Source organism: Lycium barbarum, chromosome 1 (assembly GCF_019175385.1).
Source record: "Lycium barbarum isolate Lr01 chromosome 1, ASM1917538v2, whole genome shotgun sequence".
NCBI classification, from domain to species: domain Eukaryota; kingdom Viridiplantae; phylum Streptophyta; class Magnoliopsida; order Solanales; family Solanaceae; genus Lycium; species Lycium barbarum.
Genome location: NC_083337.1, coordinates 596,300 through 618,187, shown reverse-complemented (window position 1 = coordinate 618,187; position 21,888 = coordinate 596,300). Strand labels below are relative to the sequence as shown.

Sequence of the window (21,888 nt, the reverse complement as noted above, 5' to 3'; positions counted from 1 at the left end):
TCCCTTGGTCCTTACCGGCTCCGCCCCTAGTTGGACAATCTTAGTCCTTTATATATAGGACGTAAGCCGAAATAGTATTTAATGTATGGAAAAATGACTATTTTAGTCCTGCGTATATATCACGTAATGAAAATAGTTCTGAAAAATGGTTATTTTAATCCTTCATATATATGTTTTTTTGAGCTTAACATATGAAAAAGGTTTGAGCTTTTTTAGTAATAATATATGAAAATTACTCCCTCCGTCTCAGTTTATGTGGCATCTTTTTTTATCGAATTTTTTTTATATGCCTTTTAAATATTGTAAGTTGTTAATTATTGTGATTTCGGATCAGCTTGATGTATGTATTTTGATGAATCTCGTATGTTGATTCCATCCCCGTTATAGCAAAGCAGAGCAAAATTTGTGTTTGTTGCAATGTGTAAATTGTTAGGAAGTGTTTTACTCCTACTACGCTACTGGATTATTTGGAGAAAATGATCAATTTGGTCCTTAATGTATAGGGGATTGGACTATTTTAGTCCTTCATATATACGACGTAGCTGAAATAGTACTTAATATATTGAAAAAATAATTATTTGAGTCGTTTATATATGAGATAGCCGAAATAATACTTAATGTATGAAAAAAATGATCATTTTAGTGCTTTATATACACCGTGTAAAGAAAATAGTCTACAATGTATGAACAAGTGATCATTTAATCTTCTATATGTACTACGTAACCGAAATAGTTCTTAATGTGTAAGTTTTGTGCTTTGACGCATGGAGGATCATCTTTATGTAAGTGTTTTGGTGAATCCTGTATGTTGATTCGATCCCTATTACTACAACAAGCAGAGAATAATTTGTGTTTGTTGCAATGTGTGAATTGCCAAAAGTGTTTTTACAAGTCTCATATTGGATTATTTGTAGTTTCGGCGGATATTTTCAGGGCAACTGCCCACCATTTGGAGACATTATTTAAAGCATAGCTCATTTTAGCCTTATTTTAGCCTTGCAGATCTAAAGTTGGGGATTGTCAAGCCTTACTTTAAATTCAAAAGTTCGAAATTTGCACGTGAAATTCAAACTTCAGATAATAGGTCTGAAGTTAAATTTCGGTGTCCCCAACTTTATATTTGTACCTGTTTGACTATAACATTTTCAATCCAAAATTTAACGTTAAGAGCAAGTGTGATCCAATACATGAAAAAAGGGCAATATAAATTATTTTCCATACATTGGAGTCATTTCTAACCCTTTTTTGATTTTTTAATTAGGCGTTTGGCCATGGAAATCAAAAACTTTTTTTTTTTTTTTTTGAAATTTTGGAGTTGGAGTTGTAGTTGTGTTAGGCCATAGTTTTTGAAATTGTATTTTTTTTTTTTGTTGAAATGTACTTATTTTGATTGTGAAAAATTTGAAAAACAAGTTTTTCTTGTTTTTCAAATTTCAAATACAACTTTAAATTGTATTTGAAATTTTCATGGCTAAACACTAATTCCGAAAAAAAATAAAGAAAAATTCTGGAAAAAAAGTGAATAATTCTTATGGCCAAATGGGTCCTAAGACTAAGGAATCATGGACAAAAAAATGAGGAGACAAGTTGACAGCAAACAAAGTAAGGCAGGTCCCACTGGAACCAACTAACATTACTTTCATCATTTTAATTTAAGTGAGATATTTGATTCCAAAAAGTTGAGAAAAATAATCATGTCATTGAAAAGAAAATTAAAAGAAAATACTAAGTAACGTCTTTTTAAAAACAAAACAAAAAAAGAAAAGATACTGTTGACATCATTTGTGGTCGCTGGTCAGTGACTGAAGTTTAACTACACTTTCCCATTCTTGGAATCAAAATGCCTCCTTCCTTTCATTTACTCTGCAACTTGTTTTGTCAGCATATTACTTTATTCTCCTGAAAAAAATCCCACATTCTTGCCCTGTCAGATTTCCCAAAACTTTCTTGGAATATAAGTGTCAAAGATTTGATTTTATTTGACATAGAGAGAAATAGAGAGAAAGATTGTGTGTTGTTAATGGAGCTGGTAAGTTACTCTGACCCCATGAATGAATCAAGTAACTCTAGTCCACCATGGCAAGAAATGTTCCAATCTGCTTCAATGATGAAAACTGATGCACAATTCAAGAACAATGGCTCAACACAAACTCCCCCAACAAAAAACACAGAAACCAAAGATCAAAACTTCTTATCAGATGAATCTCAGGTACTATTTCAATTTGTGGTCATTTAATTTAATTGTTTGGACGGTTGTTATATATTGTTTCATAATGTATCGTATTGTACTGTATTGTTTTGATGAATATAATGATTGGATAGACTTATTGTCTTTTGTCGTGTCATATTGCTACACACCAGCAATTTGAAAAATAATTACAATATTACAAACAAACAAACAAACAAAAAAGGTACAGTAGGGGTAGAAAAGAAAAGGTAAAGTAGAAGGTAATATAGGATTAGTAACACCAAATTGGTAGTTCCATAAAACGACACTTTTCGTCGTTACATAACAACAGATTTAACAATACGATACTAATAAAATTTAAATAACAACTAAAACAGACACTGTATTAAAGTAGTAATACAATACAATAGGTAACTTAATTATATTATGTCTCAATATGCCCCTCGCGTGAGGGCCTGATTCCTTTTTCATGGGGCACGTACGTTGAAATTCTTTTCTTTATAATTTGTTGTAGTAAGACTTAAATCTAGGACCTCTACATGCTTAAGATGTTAGAGAGAGCATACATTTAATAACTTAATTATATTATGTCTCAGCAGGTACGCTTGGCCCTCTATATAGCAATGGCTCATGCTGGTCTTGCATTCACAATTTTCATTCTTTATGCTGTTGGCAAATTGCTTGAAGAATATTTGAGGCCTATTTTGTGGGCAGTGCTTTGTTCAATACCTTTAAGAGGAATTCAGCAAGCCCTTGTTGCATTTTGGTCTGAACCTTTGAAACTAGGCCTCACAGAGACTATTTTGGCTGTCCCTATTGCTGTATTTCACGTTTTTGTTGGAACCCTTGTTGATATTAGGGAAATGATTTTCAGAATTGTTCTTAGGAGACAAAAAGGCAGTACTTTGAAGCGCAATCGAAGCGGGTTTTTTATGTTGTTGCGGTGGCTAGTTTCATTTTGGGTGTTTGTTATGGCATATGAGGAAATTGGTCTCTTTGGATCACTAGTACTTCTTGCATTGGGATTTATGGTTCCTGCAAACAGTGTGGAGTCTACTATGAATGCCGTAACGTCTTTTAGAAGTCAAAGTTTCCGTAGACTGTCGATATCGGCTTTTTTCACTAGAGGGATATTGAAACGATTAAAAACAATAGTGGCGGTAGGACTGATTATCGGGTTGAGTGTTGGTTCGTTGGCAGGTACGGTTTTTTTCTCATATGAAATTGGATTGGAAGGAAAAGACGCGGTTATTGCGTTGAAATCCCGTGTAGAAGAGAGTAATTATGCTGAGAAAATTGGCATCAAACAATGGATGGATGAAAATGATGTACCTGGGATGGTGGATAATTATACTAGTCAATTATATGAGACAGTATTTGACCAGATGGATAGCTACGCGAAGCAATACAATATGACTGAATTTGTTTCCGGGATCAAACATTTTATTAGGACACCCGTGAATAATGAACGGTCTACGGCTTTGTCATCCCGCTCTCGATTTACTCAGAAAATCATGAGCGTTAAAAGGAGGATTAAGGATCGCGAATGGGCACAAATGTACGCAGAAGCGGGTGCGATTTTCAAGGAATTGCTGATCACTAGAAAGGACTTGGTTGAAAAGGCAAAAGGCTTTGCCCTTCAAGGAACAAATGTTATGCAAGGGGTACTTGTTACTGGCACGTCACTTTTAGGTAGCAGCGTGCAGGTCAGTAAGGGTGATGAGTTGAACATCCTTCGTCAAATTTATACTCTGTATATAGAAAATAATACTATTGTCTATATAGGTCAAAAAATATTTTGTAAATATATAGTACTTATTAAATTTGAACACCCTCAGCAAAATTTCTGGCTTTGCCACCGGTGCAGGTCATGTTCTCGATCGGAAGTTCTATACTTTCAGGAGCTGCAGGAATTTTCAATTTCGTGTCTCAATCGATGGTGTTCTTTTGGGTACTTTATTATCTCATCACATCGGGGTCCGGAGGAGCAACGGAACAAGTAATATGCATGCTTCCGATATCGCATTCTGCAAGGACTCGATGTGTTGAAGTTCTTGATAAAGCGATTTCTGGAGTTATTTTAACGACTGCTGAGATTGCGTTCTTTCAGGGATGCTTGACTTGGCTCTTGTTCAGATTATACTCGATACATTTTTTGTACATGTCGACCATCCTTGCATTTATCAGTCCTCTGTTTCCGATTTTCCCTACATGGCTTTCGACTCTTCCAGCAGCATTACAGTTAGTGTTTGAAGGTCGATATATATTGGCCGTTAGCTTATCCGTTATTCATCTTGTGCTTATGGATTATGGTACTTCCGAAATTCAAGATGATATACCGGGCTATAGTGCTTATCTCACTGGTCTCAGCATTATCGGTGGAATGACATTGTGTTCTTCAGCAGTTGAGGTAAATAACAAACATCTTTCTCCCTTAAGTTGCTATCATAGATTTCCTTGCATAGTTGCATCTTTGTTAGCATATGTTTCAAGTACAGTCAAACCTTTATATAACGGCGTTATTTTTTTGCTGCTATAGCGAAATACTGTTGTAGAGAACATGTAACATAACATGTAAAACCAGTTCCAAGAAACACTTGTCTGTTATAGTGAAATATTGTTATAGAGGAGGATTGTTATTGAGAGGTCTGACTGTATTTTCTTCTCTCTTTTTTTTCTCTACTTGACCATGCGAAGAAAAAGTGTAAGAGGCTCATATCGTTATCCAACAGAACGAAAAAAACCACAAAAAGAAAGAAAAATGTTCCCTTTGGGGAAAAAAAAACACACTGCCTTCCTGTTAAACTTTATTCTTAGTCCCTCAACCTTAGTGTAAGTCATGCCTATGAAGTCGTGGAATTACCTGCTCATGCATAACTAGGATCCGAGTAAATGGCGTTAGAGGAAGAGTCTGCTCAGTTAACTTCAGATGAAATGGCATTACCTAAAGAACTTATGCAGCAGTTTAATAGAATATTTCGAATCTGTATTTCCGAATTATGGGATCTTATGAAAGATAATAGACGAAGTAGAAGAAGAGAAAAGAGAATGTAGCAATAATCTTTATGTAGTGCCAACACCCAGGGGTGTGGCCTAGCAGTGAATAAAACCTTGGGGACAAAGGTTCAAATCCTAGTAGAAAAAAAAAACCATAGGTCATTAATTTCTTCCCATCTGCCTAACCCTTGGTGGGAAGAGTTACCTGATACCTCATAGCTCATACATGTATGATGAGAGGTAGCAGGTACTGGTAAAATCGTGGAGGTCTGTGGAGCTAGCTGAAGAAATGCATGTGATTTTCCTAAAAGCATTAGAAAGAGAATGTGTTGTTTTTTTCGTTTTAAAGGTGGTGTTGCTTGATATTAATTGTTCGTGATTATGTTATGCAGGGAGCGATAATGGGGCCGCTAATAACTACAGTTGTGATTGGAATTAAAGATTTGTATGTTGATTTTCTACTGGAAGCACAGAAGGAATGAGTACAAAAAAAACCGTGTTTCCAACACCCTCTGAAAGTATTTCGTAGCCATGGGAAGAAATGCTGCAACTTAGCTTGATCGCGAAGTATTACAATAGCATTGAGTCTTTTTCGCGGATCAATGGTTGGCTTTGTTTCTCCCTGTGATTGACTGTCTGTGTCCTCTGCAAATTGGCTCGATGTTTATGTATGTCACTATGTCTCCAAAATCCGTCAATTCGTCTTTCTTTGCAAATTGGCTCGATATTTGTGTATGTCTGCAACATCTGTCAGTTCATCTTTTTCAGCAAATTGGCTCGAGTTCTTATGTATGCCTCCAAGATCTGTCAATCTGTGTATGTAAGTTGCTAGCTCCTTGGTTAATGTATATGTATGTATATCATTTTTCTGAATAGTGGTTTGTGTGAAGAGTTAGTTACTACAATTTGCAAGCTTCTAATGTCTTATTTCCCTCTTACTAATATTTTCTTGATATGGCATGCATATACTCATCTTCTTGGTTCTAGCTGGAAAAGAAATCATCATACATTATTAGCAGCTTCGCATTGAAGCATTTCAGCCAATTCTTTCTATCAAAGAGCTTCTTCATTTTTTTTTCCTTTTTGAAACTTAAACAATTCACCAGGTACTCGCTATTTCCGATCAGCACAAATACGATGTATGCTCACTAATGCTTAGGTAAATATGAAGAAATCATCTAGTCATTTTATCATTGGGAATTGAAGCTTGATCTGGCAAAATCTCTCTCACTTCATTGACTATTAAGTCACGCCTTATGAGTGTTTTCTATCACAGAGTTATGGGCGATAGATCTTGTCATTTGTTATGTCGTCCACTTCACTGCGGATTCAACAAACTGATAAAATAGATGAGTTAAGTTACATATACACTGATCTTAAATCTTTTTATACTACTAATGAATTTTAATCCGTAATAGCAAGTTAATTACGTACTATCTTTACTAAATTACCAAGTAATGCTTATCAAGAAATTTACCTGTAATTACCTAATAAAGCACCTGATAGTGCAAATAATAATAAACGAGGAAATGATCTCTTATGGTCACTGACAACAAATAAACTTTACACCATCAGAACATGTATAACTTAAACTCAATCGATAATATTGTACATGGGGCTGGTTGTACCTTTTAAGTAACCAGTGCTATGACAACTTATTAAAAACCAGGCATTTGCACAATTCTCCCTAAATCAATTTAAATCAGGAGGAAAATGCCAACAAGTGCCAGCCATAGGTGCAATCAACTCTTGAAATTTAAGAGGTGAACAATTTGAAATATGAAACCAGAAATCCTAGAAAGTAAGCATAGGCAAATTTGGAACTTTTGATCCTAATAGAAAGATGAAAAATAGCGATTTGGTTTAATCACAGCAAATGCATATTAGTCAATATGGCAATGTCACGGTACTTATCGTGACATAGAACTTAAGGATCATAAATGCTTGTTGTTAACAGGATAATACATACACACTACAGTAAGCAAAACACAACAAAACAGTTCAATTCGCTTCGATTAAGTTTGATGGTACACTGCATGCTAAGCATGAATGGACACACAATATTGGCCATTTGGAGCATTTTTCAGAGACGTGTTTCACTTCATGTACTTGTGAAGAAACTTCCTGTGAAAATCATTGCGGATAGTATCATTGATAAAGCGCTTGGTTGCCTTCATTTCACCACGAGCTTGGTTCTTAAAAACCACATCATCGTCCCACCTGACAATAGGAGAAGCATTTTCGATTAGACAAAAGGAAAAACAAAAAAAGAAGCTACAAAATCTTGTAAAAGCCAGATCTTGTGGATAACCTTCTCTTCACACTGAAAGTTGTTGGCTGGTTGCTATTTAACAGAGGGTTTCCTCTCAATAATTCTGCCTCCTTTGCTTTAAGCTCTTCTTCTTGCTCTTGCCTTTCCTGCCAAAATCACACAATTACAAAGCGAATAACAAGTCAGACTACATTGCATGACTTTTTACATGAATGTGAAATTGGTAGTTCCTCTTTTGGATTAGATAAAATCCCATCACATAATGCCATATTTGGATGGCAGCAGGCAAAATTACAGAATCCAAGAGAGAGCGCTCTCCATCCATATGATCTTAACCTCAATAATTGTAGTCTATAGAACGACAAAATTAATAGCTAAAGTTACAAGTAAATAAAGTATGAGCATCTAATTATACTTACTTTCCGAAGTTTCTCCTCTGCCTTTTCTTTCTTTATCTGTTCAAGTTCTGCCAAGAGAGCTTCTGTATCATCTTCGTCGTCGTCGTCGTCATCGTCATCACTAATCTCAGGGAAAACAGATTAACAACTTATAAGTTCCTGACTCACAATTATTATAAAGTTTAACAGCATATTCTACAAACAAGAGAAGAAATCACATTGAAAAAGCAATGGTACATATTTACTTAGCGCGTGACATTCTACCAGTTTAGTTATAGTACAAGAAAGATGATTAAACGATGTCCCTTTTCTGGGAATATTAATCCTTAAGTTGTAAATGGATAACAATCTATCTGTACAAATACAGGAGAAGTTACAAACCTGTCATCATCACTCTTGACATTCACATCAGCATCATCAGCATCAGCACTCCGTGGAACAATACGATCTTCAATCTCTCGTTTAGATCCTGCAACAACAATATCGTCAATTAATCGAGAAAGCTCATGAGAAACTTGTCTGCAATCCAAGACTAGTCCAACAAATAACAGCAACTCACCTTCCAAAAAGAGTTGACTACCTTTCCTTCGATCTCTGTCATCTACAATCAAATAACAATACAAAAATCAGGCATTGAGCAAAGTCAGCCTACAATTAAAAAGTCTGCGGGTAGGTATGTTTTCTCTCTCTCCCCCCCTCTTCTTCTTTTCTTTTTTTTTTTTTGGTTGTGGGGGGTAACAGGAGAGAGTGATGTCGAGACTTGATTACCATTATAACCCTTATCTTTAGAGAAATGCCTCCGCTCACGGTCCTCCAACTCATCCCGTAGGTTCCTCTTCTGCAACTCATCCTGGGTGTCTTGTCCATCCTTTCTGTGCCATGCATGACAACAGTAAAAGACATTAACAACTTGGAATCAGCTTATAGATTAGAAAACAACTAATTAAGAGTTCATCTCAAGAACAACTAATTAAAAGTTATTCAGGCAATGAGAAACTCTAGAACTTGTAATAAGCATTCCAATTTCACATTCCAGGAAATTCATCAATCAATGTAGAAGTAATCTAAGTATTGACCATTCAAGCTGGTCCCAAAACAGACACATCATGTTATATCTTTTAGCTTTTAAATCTTTATCACAAACATCTTTTACTTTCAAATAAAAGTGGAACGATTTTAAATTGCACATGCCTTTCTTTGGAAATTTTAAGATGCAAATAGGTCCTTATCATACTTCTGAATCATAACGTTTCAAAAGACTCAAATGAAGAATACTCTCAACATTTTTCTGATACAGGAAGCACATGAAGAACGTTTTTACATTACAATGTTGTCATCTATGCACAAATCTTGACTTGGCTTACTCTCAGAGGTTGGTTAAGCAATATTTTTTATGACCGAGAAATCTGTCTGAGGCAAAATCCTTAGGACCAATTGCAGCCTCCGAAACTCAGTGATAATGGATCAGCTCGTCTACCGTTCTCAACTTAAATACCAGGCTTAGTTCGCATAGTGCAGGGCTCAACCTTTTCCACCTGAACTTCAACTGCGGCAAAGTTGGTTGAGCAATATTACCAGTCCCCAAATAGGCAACTACCTCAACTTCAAAGCGGTGTTGTTAGAGGTTTATTAGTTTTTTGTTTTTTTTTGGGTTAACAAAAAAGATGGTTCATTAGCAGTTTCGCACCCAAGGTTGTGCCCTAGAGATTTATGAAGAAGATTGAGAACATGAGGTTTCAGGTTCAGTTCCCAGCGGAGAGAAAACACTAGGTGGTTATTCCATCTGCCCAAGCCTTGGTGGACAAATTTACCCGGTACTTGTATTGGTGGAAGGTAACAGGTACCTTATAGAATTAGTCAAGGTGCGTGAAAGCTGGCCCGGATACCACAGCTATTAAAAAAAAGAGCGGGGTTGTTAAAGGCTCATTTAAAGAGCACTTCAGCCTGGAAACTCGCTAAAGATCAGTAATGAGCTTTGCCTATCTTAAGTGGCGCTTTAGTGTAGGTGTTAAGGTGCTAAAAGTGGGTGCACCTTCCCTGATAGGTTTTATCTTTAAGGGTTCAACAACATACGTAAACAAATTATAGCTTTGCCATTCTTTTGTACAAATAATTATCTTTTGTGTTTATAGTTCCATTTCTTGTATTACATTTCAATTTTTTATTTTTTCTTCATTGCCACTTTTCTTTGCTAAGGCCACTGTTTAATTGCGCTTTGGGCTTAAATCTCCAACAGACTTTTGACCACTAGAATAATAAGAGGAGTCAGTAGAAAATATCCAGTGCAACTGCCTCAAGGAGATTCTACTTCTAAAAAACACACAGACTGCAATTGAATTTTGGACATATCCATGACCCCTACCCCAACGCCCAAAATAATAAATAAATAGATAACAAAGGGAGAAAAGACTCCAACCCACTTCATCGGGTGGTCATAACTAATTTACTTTGTTGGGGTGTGGATAAGATATATGTAACACAGAATAACAGATCAAAGTTAAGTCTTAGCCCAAATTTCTGACAAGTTCCCAAATATTTCTGCTAATAATTTTAGAATCCTTTGGCTATGGAACATGTTAAACAAAATCACTTGATAAAGAACTGTGAAAAAAGTGAAATCACACAGTTATCCCTGTATCTCAGTTATAGATACATCATCATAGGAACATCAATTTGATTTTAACAACTTTAATTTTATCATGATTTTAACCAATTTATTATCACATTCATTTGTTCTATCGTCCAACAGCACCAAATCATACCCAATGAAATGACTTCGGAAAACTATATTACTAATTCAATGAACTTCCACAAGCCCATATCTCTTATACTCGGTAAGACATCACCTACTATTAAAGTCTCTTCATGCCCATTGGAAAATATATGGTACAAAAGCTCCTTAAAAGTCGAACAAACTTGAAAATAAAAGGACAGGACAGGGACAAGAATACTAACCTGGGCTTTAATGTTGTATGAGCTGCAATGTCTCTTGAAGAATATTTTTGAGATGGACCAAATATCCGAGTTCCACCTTGTTCGTTGCCACCTTTAGCAGGTGCCCAAGTAGGTCTAGCTGCCGTCGTCATATCTTCTAGCTCTCCAAGACAAAATCTATCCAAAAAAATGTAATTTTTACCAGAAACCCAAATTGGAATCAATAGGCCCAAATAGTACCAAACGGGTAGAGATGACTCATAGTGCTGACTACTGATCCAACTAATGCGAGACTAACTCACTCATTGTTGATAATAACAGTAAAAGTAAATTTATCAACTAAAATTGGAACTACATGGGGTCAAATAGCCTGGATTTGTTACAGAGTATTCATATAGACAACCCCAACTAATTCAGGATTGGTGATGATGATGATGAAACTCAAAACCCAAACTGGAACGGAAGTGGGTACAACTAGAACCGTTGATCCTAAACTGTTTTCGATTGAGGTAGAGTTGATGATCATCGTCACAATAATTTAAAAAACAACAACAACAACAACACTAATAAACTCCGCAACCTGAATCAAAATCTACTACTACTTCTTCTTCTTCTTTTTTTTTTTTTTTTTTTTGGTTGAGAAGCGTTAAAGATGAATCGAATTATTCTTTCCTTGGTGCAGGCAGCTTAATACGGGTGGTAAAAGCGAAAACAAACGTGACACGAAGGAAACCGCCATATGAGTATGGATTAAGCTAGGGTAAAAGAAGCAAAAAATAAAATAAAAAATACCATACTTATATACACACAAAAACATCTACTGAAACCCTAGAAAAAACAACATAGTTGCAGCAGTGGAAACACAGATGAACCCTATAATAGTTCACAAAGGGGAAATTGAAGTGAAAATACAAACAAACAAAATATAATTGAGTTGATGATAATCATCACAACAATAACAAGGACTACTACAACAACAACAACACCACCACTACTAATTATTAATAATAATAAACTTGGGACCCTGAATAGAAATCTTCTTTAGTGCAGGCAGCTCAAAATCGGTGGTAAAAGCGAAAACAAACGTGAAACGAACGAAGCCACCATAGAAATCTAAGAATTAAGCTAATACAATACGTAGAATCATAAAAACATGAACTGAAACCCTAGAAAAACAAGATCGTAGCAGCAATGGAAACACTGATGAACCCTATAATAGTTCACATGGAAAATTGAAGTTAAATAGAACAGTAGGATTCATGTCATTGATCTTATAAAGTTGTAGATTTGATGATGACCATCACCATAACAACAAAAAACAACAATAGAAGTACAAACAAACTCATAAACCTAAATCAAAATCTTATTTCTTTAGTACAGGCAGCTCAATATTCGTGGAAAAATCGAAAATAAACATGAAACGAAGGAAACTATAATAGTTCAAAGTGGAAATCGAAGTAAAAACACAAAAAATTAAATCAAAATTACCTAATGTCGTGATCATCATTATGATAAAAACAAAAACAACAATACTAATAAACTCAACCAAAAACAACTGAATCAAAATCTTATTTCTATAGTCCAGGCAGCTCAATATCGGTGGTAAAATCGAAAATAAACATGAAACGAAGGAAACTATACAGATAAACACACAAGCATGTACTGAAACCCTAGAAAAACAACATCGTTCCAGCAATTTAAACACTAACAAACCCTATAATAACAGTTTAGAGGGGAAATCGAAGTAAAAACACAAAAAATTAAATCAAAATTACCTAATGTCATGATCACCATCACTATAACAACAAAAACAACAACAATACTAAAAAACTCAAAAAAAAAAAAAAAAAACTGAGTCAAAATCTTATTTCTATAGTCCAGGCAGCTCAATATTGATAGTAAAATAAAAAATAAACGCATGAAAAAATCGAAATTAACCTAGTGTAAAAAGAAGCAAATAAGCCTAATTCATATATAAACATAAACATGTATCTAAACCCTAGAAAAAAACAACATTGTTGCAGCAATTTAAACACTGATGAAACCCTATAATAACAGTTTAGAGGGGAAATCGAAGTAATAACACAAAAAAAAAATCAAAATTACCTAATGTCGTGATCATCATCATGATAACAACAACAATACTAATAAACTCAACCAAAAAAAAAAAACTGAATCAAAATCTTATTTCTATAGTCCAGGCAGCTCAATATTGGTAGTAAAATCGAAAATAACCTAGTGTAAAAAGAAGCAAATAAGTATAATTCATATAAACATAAACATGTATCTAAACCCTAGAAAAACAACATTGTTGCAGCAATTTAATCACTAATAAACCCTATAATAACAGTTCATAAGGGAAATTGAAGTAAAATTACAAAATAAAATCAAATTACCTAGCGTTAGATGAGGAACGATGGTAGAATCAGAGAGAATTGGAGATTTGGAGACCCGACCCGAAATTGAGAGAGAAGAATTTATGGAGTCCGCTTTCAATGGATTATAGATATTTGGTTCGCAGTCTATTATTTACATATTTGCCATTGGCTTTTTTGGGCTTTTGATCCGGGCTTGGGCTGCTTGCAAATCTAGAATCATTTTTGGGCATTCTTTTGGGGTGGTTTTTAATTTTGTCCTTCAAATTAGTTGTCTTTTAAGTGTTGTCCTCCGCTTGAAAAGATGGTCGAAAATATTGAGGTTTTGGGTTTGAATCCTACTCAAGCATAAAAATAAAAATAATTTCGCAAGGCAAAACTTTGAGAAAAGTCTGTCTTATGCAACATAGGTTGCCTTAATGCATAATTTTAAGACAACCTATGTTGTCTCCGGCAGAAGTTGCCATAAGTCATAACTAAGCCTTAAGACATAGAGCCCGTTTGGATTGGCTTATAAGCTATTTTCAGCTTTTTTGAGTGTTTGACTGGTCAGCTTAAAGTTATTTTGTGCTTAAAATAAGCTCAAAAAAATAATTAGGCCCATTTGACTTAGCTAATCTAAAGCAGCTTATAAGCCAAAAAAAAAAGTTAGACTACTCCAACTTATTTTTTTAGCTTATAAGTTGTTTGCAATTTATAGGCATAAGCCCATCCAAACAAGCTCATAACTAAAAAGTCTGCTTTAAGGCGATCTATGCCGGGTCTGGCGTAGCTATGTCAAGACTCAAGAGAAAAGGCCATAAATAGTCCCTTATCTATGGGACTAGGTCTAAAATGGTCCCTTAACATACACTTACCGGTTTTAGTCCTTTAACTATCCAAAAACTTATCAAATTTGGTCTCCGTCTATATTTTTTATACAAACAACGTACAAACTCATAAACCTTCGTGAGATTAATCGTTAAACCATTCCTCAGACCTATATTTCTCTCTCCCTGCTTCTTTTTCCTCAAGTTCATTCTTTAACCTCAACTTTTTTCCTCAAGTTCTCTCTCGCATTTCGTAACCGACGGACTGCGTCGATTAAAACCGGCGGAAAACCGACCCAGTCCGTCGGTTTTGTTAAAAAAAAAAAAAAAACGTCGGTCTCACGTCGGTTTGTTTTTTTTTTTTTTTTTTTTGAAAATTGAAGAATGAAATGTGGGAACTTGGAATCGAAACCGGGTATGTTCCTCGGCATTAAAGGGCTTTACCACTAGACCACTGATATTTTTTGTTCGTATACTTACATTGATTTAATTTATACTTTTTTTCTCTCTAAAAACGGAGACGGAAAAAAAACCGACGGACTCCATCGATTTATTTTAGAAAATAATATAAAAATAATTATATTTTTTTGCGCATTTTTGTGCAAAAAATAACCGACGCAGTCCGTCGGTTTTCTTAAAAAAAAAAGATTTAAAAAAATTATTGAAAAAACAGACGGAATTCGTCGGTCTTTCCGTCGGTTTTTTCTATCGAGTTTTACCAGTTTTTTAGTAGTGTTTAAGAAGAATGGTTGCAGAAATTTTGTGCCTGAGTTTGTCTTTTCGAAGTTTAGAGACTCGAGAGCGATACCAGTGCCAGAATGTTTTTTTTTTTTTTTTTTTTTTATCAAGAGGAACTTGAGGAAAAAAAAGCAGGGAGAGAAATATAGGTCTGAGGAATGATTTAATGATTAATCTCATGAAGGTTTCTGAGTTTGTACGCTATTTGTATAAAAAAATAGATGGAGATCAAATTTGATAAGTTTTTGAATAGTTAAAAAACTAAAATCGGTAAGTATATAGTTAAAAGACCATTTTAGACCTACTCCATATATAAGAGCCTATTTATGGCCTTTTCTCGCTATGTCAACATATGCGCATCTTTATGCCATCATCATCATTAAAAAAAAAAAAAACACCTTAAAGTAGGTAGTCTTACGTAGCATTCATTATGTTATGCCTCCACAATTGATGGCTAACTTAAAAAATGAAATCGATACATAATTGACTGGTTGATTCGATTCGATTCAACAAATACTATTATGTACTTACTACATCAAAAAAGTAGGCTGCTGACAAATTACAAGTACACTCTCCAACTTTTCAACCAAATACAACACTCTTTTTCTTCTATATATGAACAACAACAACAACAACAATATTGCATTCCAAGAACACAACAAGTTTCCTCTTTCTCAAGAACTAAGGAACAATTCATTTGTGAAACAAAAATGAGTGATTTGAAGTCGAAGTTTTTGGAGGTTTATGCAGTATTAAAATCTGAGCTTCTTAATGATCCTGATTTTGAGTTTACTGATGATGCTCGTCAATGGGTTGAACGGGTAATTTTTTTTTATTTTTTTTTGTGATTTTCCCATTTTGATATTTAGTTTTTAAAATGGCCCATAGATAAAATGGGTCATTAAAGACTCATATAGTGGATTAGAAATTGATATTCAAGATTCATACAGTTTTGGGATACAAAACTTGATTGATTGAGCTGATTAAGTGCATATTGATGTGGTTTCATTTAACAGGGCGGATTTAGAGGGTGGGGAGAGTGTTCACACGAAAACTCTCGGCAAAAAATTACATTGTAGATATATAGGATAGATATTTACATATATTAACTTTTGAATACCTGAACAAATGAAAACGTTTAGCTAAAGAGGTATATGGTGTTCAAAATTGTCTCTCATTCTAGGTTCTATTATGGTATTCCCGGGGACAACATTATTTTTTATATTTAGCTTTTGTTATTTTTTTCCGATCTCCCCTTAGTGAAAATCCTGGATCCGTCACTCTTTTTTTATACTGAAATCATGCTTTAATATGGTTCATACAGTTTTTTTTTTTTTTTCTTTTTTGCTTTTCCCATTTTGATAGTTAGTTTTTAAAATGACCATGATAGAAAAAATGGATATTAAAGATTCATATATTGGATTAGAAATTGATATAAAAGATTCATATAGTTTTGGGAGCTCTTTAGGTGCATTTGATGTTTTTTTTCTGTTTCTTATTTTCCTATTTTGATATTTAGTTTTTAAAATGTCCCAGATAGAAAAATGGGCCAAAGATTCATATAGTTTTGGGGTTGAGGTGTAGCTGATTGATTGAACTGTGTAGGTGCATTTTGATGTGGTTTCTTTGTAAAGAAATCATGCTTTAATATGGTTATATGAGTATTTTTTAAAATGACCCCTGTAGATGAAATGGTTCGTAAAAGATTCATATAGTGGATTAGAAATTGATTCAAAAGATTCATACAGTTTTGGGATACAAAACTTGATTGATTGAACTGTTTAAGTGCATTTTGATGTGGTTCTCTTATATTACTGAGGTTATGCTTTTGATATGGTTATTAAGAAAGGAAATCAGAGTTATTTTATGCTTCATTCTTATGGGAGAATCTTCTTTTTAATTTTTGTAAGAATTTCCTTCTTTAACATAAAGGTTTGATTTTTATCATTTATTCATGTTGTTGATGCGGTGGGATGATGACTTGCTCTTTGGTCCTGGGCAATCCTCACTTTATGAGCTAGCTTTTGGGCTATAGTATTTTGTCATTGCTTCTTTTCTTTCGGCATTTCTTATCTGACCCCTTTTTGTCATGCTTTCTCCTGAGCCGAAGGTCTTTTGGAAACAGCCTCCCTATACGGGGGTAAGGTCTGCATACACTCTACCCTCTCCGGACCCCACTCGTGGGATTACCCCCAAGGTAGGGGTAAGGTATGCAGTTTTACTGGGTGTTTTTGCTTTTCAAGGGGAGGAAGTGGAGAATGCTTGCAGATCCGTTCTTTGTTTTTACAAAGATATAAATAGGGAATTAGTTAATATCTTTGTGACAGAGGCGGATCTATGATTTGATTTAGAGTAAGTGGGTCCCAAGTGTGTTTTATCTCCTGATGCTTCATGCAACATAAACTAGCTGCTTTTTGAATGTCAGTTTATTACTTTTGATATGACAAATTTCTAACTTCATTACATTTCGAGTAATTTTGATATGACAAGTTTCTACCTTCATTACAGCCAGAGGCCAACTTCTGTTAATTTTTGCTTTTTCCTGAGTTATTGAATTTTCTTTACAGCCAATGTCCAATGACTCACTTTGTCCTCGTCTTACACATCTAATATATACTTTTTCGTGATTGTTTCAGATGTTGGACTACAATGTACCTGGAGGTTTGAATGAAGTTCTACTTCTAGCAATTCTGAAAGTTTCTACTGCTTTCGTAGTTTTTCGTAGCTAGAGGGTTTTGTTCTAAGTACTGTATACTCTCTGTGCAGGAAAGCTGAATCGGGGGCTCTCTGTTATAGATAGTTACAGTTTGTTGAAAGAGGGGAAAGAACTAACCAGTGATGAAATCTTTCAAGCGTCTTCCCTTGGCTGGTGCATTGAATGGGTATGCAACATAACACCTGAGCCTGATTTCTAGCCCCCAATAAACATTTGCTATTGTTCTAATTCTTCTGAGTGTATGGTTGGTGGGAATGTATGCTGCAGCTTCAAGCATATTTCCTTGTTCTTGATGATATAATGGATGGCTCTCATACACGCCGAGGTCAACCATGCTGGTTCAGATTACCCAAGGTGTGTGTGTTATGCTAAAAGACTACTCCCTCCGGCCCAATTTATGTGACACTTTTTCCTTTTTAGTCAGTCCCAAAAAGAATTACATATTCCTATTAGTTAGTAACAATTTTACTATAAACTTCCAATTATACCCTTACTGAAATGATTTACAGTCACACCAATATCTATAGCTTGTTCTAGACCACAAGTTTCAAAATTCCTTTTCATTCTTAAACTTCGTGGTCAAACACCTTCACATAAATTGGGATCGAGGGAGTACTATTTTGCTCTTTGAAGTGTCGGGCAATTATATCTACACAGTGATTTGATTGTGCGAGTGATTATTGTTTTAATATTTCTTGCAGGTAGGCATGATTGCTGCTAATGATGGCATACTTCTTCGCAACCACATCCCAAGAATTCTGAAGAACCACTTCAGAGGAAAGCCTTATTATGTTGATCTTCTTGAATTGTTTAATGAGGTGGGACTTTTTATATGCAAGGATGCCTTTGAATTTAGTTTTTTATAATGCTGAACATTTGTTTTTCTCTTTGGCTTTGGCGACATGTTTTTATAGGTGGAATTCCAAACTGCTTCTGGACAAATGATAGATTTAATTACCACACTTGTTGGAGAGAAAGATTTATCAAAATACTCATTGTCTATGTAAGGAGACTTCATCGGAAATCTTTTACATTTTGCTTCTTTCAGTATTATTTGCTCTATTTAACTCATTCTTGATGTGGTTTCATGCAGTCATCGGCGGATTGTCCAATATAAAACTGCTTATTATTCATTTTATCTCCCAGTGAGTATGATGTTCCTTCTTCAATTGAATTAACAGCTTGTTAGTCGCTATTCTATTATGAGAATGTCTTCACGTCTATTTCTTTTTCTGAACATTTGCTTTGTGTGGAAGACATCCCTTTTATAACTTGAGGGTGATGTTCTAAAACAATCTCAAATTTCTGAATCATCTTGAAGTTAATTGGCTATTTGCAGCTTTCGGAAAAAAAAATATAGTACCAAGCTTTTATTTGTATTTCCATCTGAGCTAACCGTGCCCTTTTCCCTTTTATTTATTTCTTAATGTTTTTGTTGTTTTATTTCTCTAGATTCTAAATTATAACCATGACTTAAATAGTTCTAAGTGCATGCTTAGTTTGTGGTTGATCTTCTTGTTCCTCTTAATGAACTCTCTGTCCAGATTAATAGGAATTACCTCGAGATTGATGTGCATTTGATTTAAGGTATATACAAAATTACTTAATCAATATTTTCAGGTGGCATGTGCACTTCTTATGGCTGGAGAGAATCTTGACAATCATGTTAATGTGAAAAACATACTTATCGAAATGGGAATATATTTCCAAGTTCAGGTAAGAGTTATGATTAACCCCTGGTGCATCCATTCAGGTTCTATCTTCTGAATAGATACCATGAGTTCTATGTGATAGCATTTCCGCATCTCACAAACCAATTCTTTGCATAATGTATAAACTTTTAAGAGATGTTTGGTTTCTGTTTTGGTTTAGTTGTTGGAAGAATTAGTTTCATAAATATGGTTGGAAAACATTTTTGTTGGATTGGGTTTTGGATGTATTTGAATTAGGTTGAATTCCAATAAAAAATGTTAGATTAGATCTGCAAGAGTGCTTGATTTCACGCTTCTGAAGGTAGGAATGAGAGGTTAACTATCATATCTCAATAATCCACTTTAGAATTGGTTGCCTGAGAGGAAACGCCGATAGATTGTAATAGTTGAAATGTGTGTGACTTGTGATAAAAAATATGAAGTACTAAAACATCTATTCATTGAAGCATTTGCTCCTTTTTTAACCCAAAAGTAACTGGTTTGGAAGACTGAGTTTGAGTTTGTTTTCTGTTATTGAAAATGTAGAAAACTTTCTTTGCGAAACCTGATTTAGTTTTCTGAAAAGAAAAGAAAAACAAAGTTGGTTTTTATTTTAAAAATACAAAACATTCGAAACCGAACTGATCATTTATCAGTACACGGTGTGCACATAAACATTGACGAAAAGAAATATAGTAGAATAATAATTCTTATTGTTAGCATTTTTTTTTTAGAAGGGGAGCCTTGGCGTAACTGGTAAAGTTGCTGCCATGTGACCAGGAGGTCACGGGTTCGAGCCGTGGAAACAGCCTCTTGCAGAAATGCAAGGTAAGGCTGCGTACAATAGACCTTTGTGGTCCGGCCCTTCCCCGGACCCCGCGCATAGCGGGAGCTTAGTGCACCGGGCTGTCCTTTTATTGTTAGCATTTGTTTTTAGAGTTAAAAGTTGCTATTCTCAATTTTTGCACATGATATCCCTGTACTTGTATGTTAAGAAACTTCCTATACTTGTAAAAGAGCTGCTTCAGAGGTTTGAATTTCACTCTCCTTCAATGATAGTCTGAATGTTCTGAGACGCCTTGCGGACACGCTAAAGATTCGTGTGTCATATGGTCAAAGAATGAAACAGTATTTTTTTTTTATGGATGTGGCCAACAACCATGTGTCTTACGAGTTACGTGATAGCCTATCTGAAATGTCCTTCGAGTTTTGTTTGTTTCCCAAAATACTTAAGATCCCATCTGCAGATATGTTTTCATGTTACAAATTCTGACCGAAAGCCTTGGTAATTTATAGGATGATTACCTGGACTGCTTTGCTGATCCAGAGGTGCTGGGAAAGGTAAGTTTTATAAGAATGCTAACACTTCAAAATCCTGAAGATTAATCACATAGCTCATTTAACTTGAAAAAGTAGAGATATTATAACGATATGTCTTGCTATCAGATTGGCACAGATATTCAAGATTTCAAATGCTCTTGGTTGGTTGTGAAAGCCCTAGAACACTGCAATGAGGAGCAAAAGAAGTTATTACATGTGAGCCTAAAAAAATCGCCGTCCCTTGTTTACATTCTCTGCAACTACTAGTATGAGGTTAAATGTAAGAACTTTGTTTGCAGGAGAACTATGGAAAAGATGATCCTGCTTGTGTTGCTAAAGTTAAAGCACTTTACAATGATCTCAAACTTGAGGTTCTCTTATTTCCTTTATCTTTCTCTTTGATAAGTAACCATCAAGTTCTATTCCTATTCTTTCTTAGTAAAAAGTCATCTCCAATATGGTACTTTGGCCAGGAGCAGGTCCAACCTTTAAACTTGATGGATCAACCTTTAGCATTCTTAGCACTGGACTTATTGTACTTTTGAAATTGTGGGTTCAGAATGTTATATCTGTTAAAATTTAGTGGCTTTTTGCATATATATCCATGTTCCGTGTCGAAAATACTCTGTGTGGTTGAGCTCGTAGCTAATAAGTTAGATAAGCCACTGACTTTGGCCTTTGCTTTTGGGGAAATTTGTAGGATGTGTACCTGGAATATGAGAAGAAGACATATGAAAAGCTGATCAACTCTATTGAAGCTCAGCCAAGCAAAGCAGTGCAAGCAGTTCTAAAGTCGTTCTTGGCAAAGATATATAAGAGGGAGAAGTAGGAGATGAATTAGTTACTTTCAATATTTAAAGTTATAGGATTATTTGTGCTTCTTTTTTTTCGATTTTCCGCCCGATGCTCGGTACCCGCTTTGGGTCCCAATTGATCCGGATTCACATCGGGTTGTCCCACTTTATGGGAAAAGCACTTCGTAGCAAAGACGACTCCATATTCGGGGCTCGAACCCGAGATTTCTAGTTAAGGATGGAGTAATACCACTCTACCACAACCTTTGCTGGTAATTATTTGTCCTCCTTCCAATGAAAAAACATGTCTATATTTCATGGATTGTTCTCTACTTTATTGTATTGGCTTATTTTTACATGCTGATGATGATTGGTATTTTCCAAACCTGGAAGCTATATTATTTCATTTATTCAATGTCAAGTAAACAGTTGCTAATTAGTCTGACCAAACGGCCAGATTGATCTTGGATTAAATCGTATAACATTACCTTCGGTCCATTTCAAATGTCGTTTAAGGTTTTAGCATACCCATTGAAAAAATTATTTAGTAGCATAAATCATGAGGAATATTTAACTAATTACCTTTTTGCCTCTCCTCAAAATGAATAATAACGATTGAGACTTTCTCAAAAGTCGCAACAGATCATTTGTTATTG

The 21,888-nt window shown here is 34.9% G+C and overlaps 3 protein-coding genes across 4 annotated transcripts; 2 read left to right on the top strand and 1 right to left on the bottom strand.

Annotated features, from left to right (window-relative positions):
* The first annotated feature begins 1,758 nt into the window (after positions 1-1,758).
* On the top strand, positions 1,759-6,105 carry LOC132627840 (uncharacterized). Of its 2 annotated transcripts, none has more exons than XM_060343440.1 (4): positions 1,759-2,209; positions 2,788-3,894; positions 4,056-4,598; positions 5,578-6,105. In XM_060343440.1, the coding sequence occupies exons 1-4, from the start codon at positions 2,021-2,023 to the stop codon at positions 5,665-5,667; spliced, it is 1,929 nt and encodes a 642-aa protein (XP_060199423.1). In that variant the 5' UTR covers positions 1,759-2,020; the 3' UTR covers positions 5,668-6,105. The 2 variants fall into 2 exon arrangements, with proteins under 2 accessions (XP_060199423.1, XP_060199415.1); XM_060343432.1 differs by having other exon boundaries at positions 2,785-3,894.
* Positions 6,106-7,023: 918 nt separating this feature from the next.
* Positions 7,024-13,341, bottom strand: LOC132627829 (uncharacterized). Its single transcript, XM_060343419.1, has 8 exons — positions 13,186-13,341; positions 10,811-10,966; positions 8,624-8,727; positions 8,415-8,456; positions 8,237-8,324; positions 7,877-7,976; positions 7,497-7,603; positions 7,024-7,405 (listed from the first exon to the last, which is right to left on the bottom strand). The coding sequence occupies exons 2-8, from the start codon at positions 10,939-10,941 to the stop codon at positions 7,282-7,284; spliced, it is 696 nt and encodes a 231-aa protein (XP_060199402.1). The 5' UTR covers positions 10,942-10,966; positions 13,186-13,341; the 3' UTR covers positions 7,024-7,281.
* A 1,807-nt stretch (positions 13,342-15,148) lies between these two features.
* On the top strand, positions 15,149-21,617 carry LOC132627819 (farnesyl pyrophosphate synthase). The gene is made up of 12 exons (XM_060343409.1): positions 15,149-15,532; positions 17,348-17,372; positions 17,478-17,593; positions 17,695-17,781; positions 18,129-18,245; positions 18,342-18,430; positions 18,521-18,572; positions 19,048-19,143; positions 20,415-20,459; positions 20,565-20,654; positions 20,738-20,809; positions 21,139-21,617. Exons 1-12 carry the CDS (start codon positions 15,233-15,235, stop codon positions 21,265-21,267), a joined length of 1,218 nt encoding a protein of 405 aa, XP_060199392.1. The 5' UTR covers positions 15,149-15,232; the 3' UTR covers positions 21,268-21,617.
* The last annotated feature ends 271 nt before the right edge of the window (positions 21,618-21,888 follow it).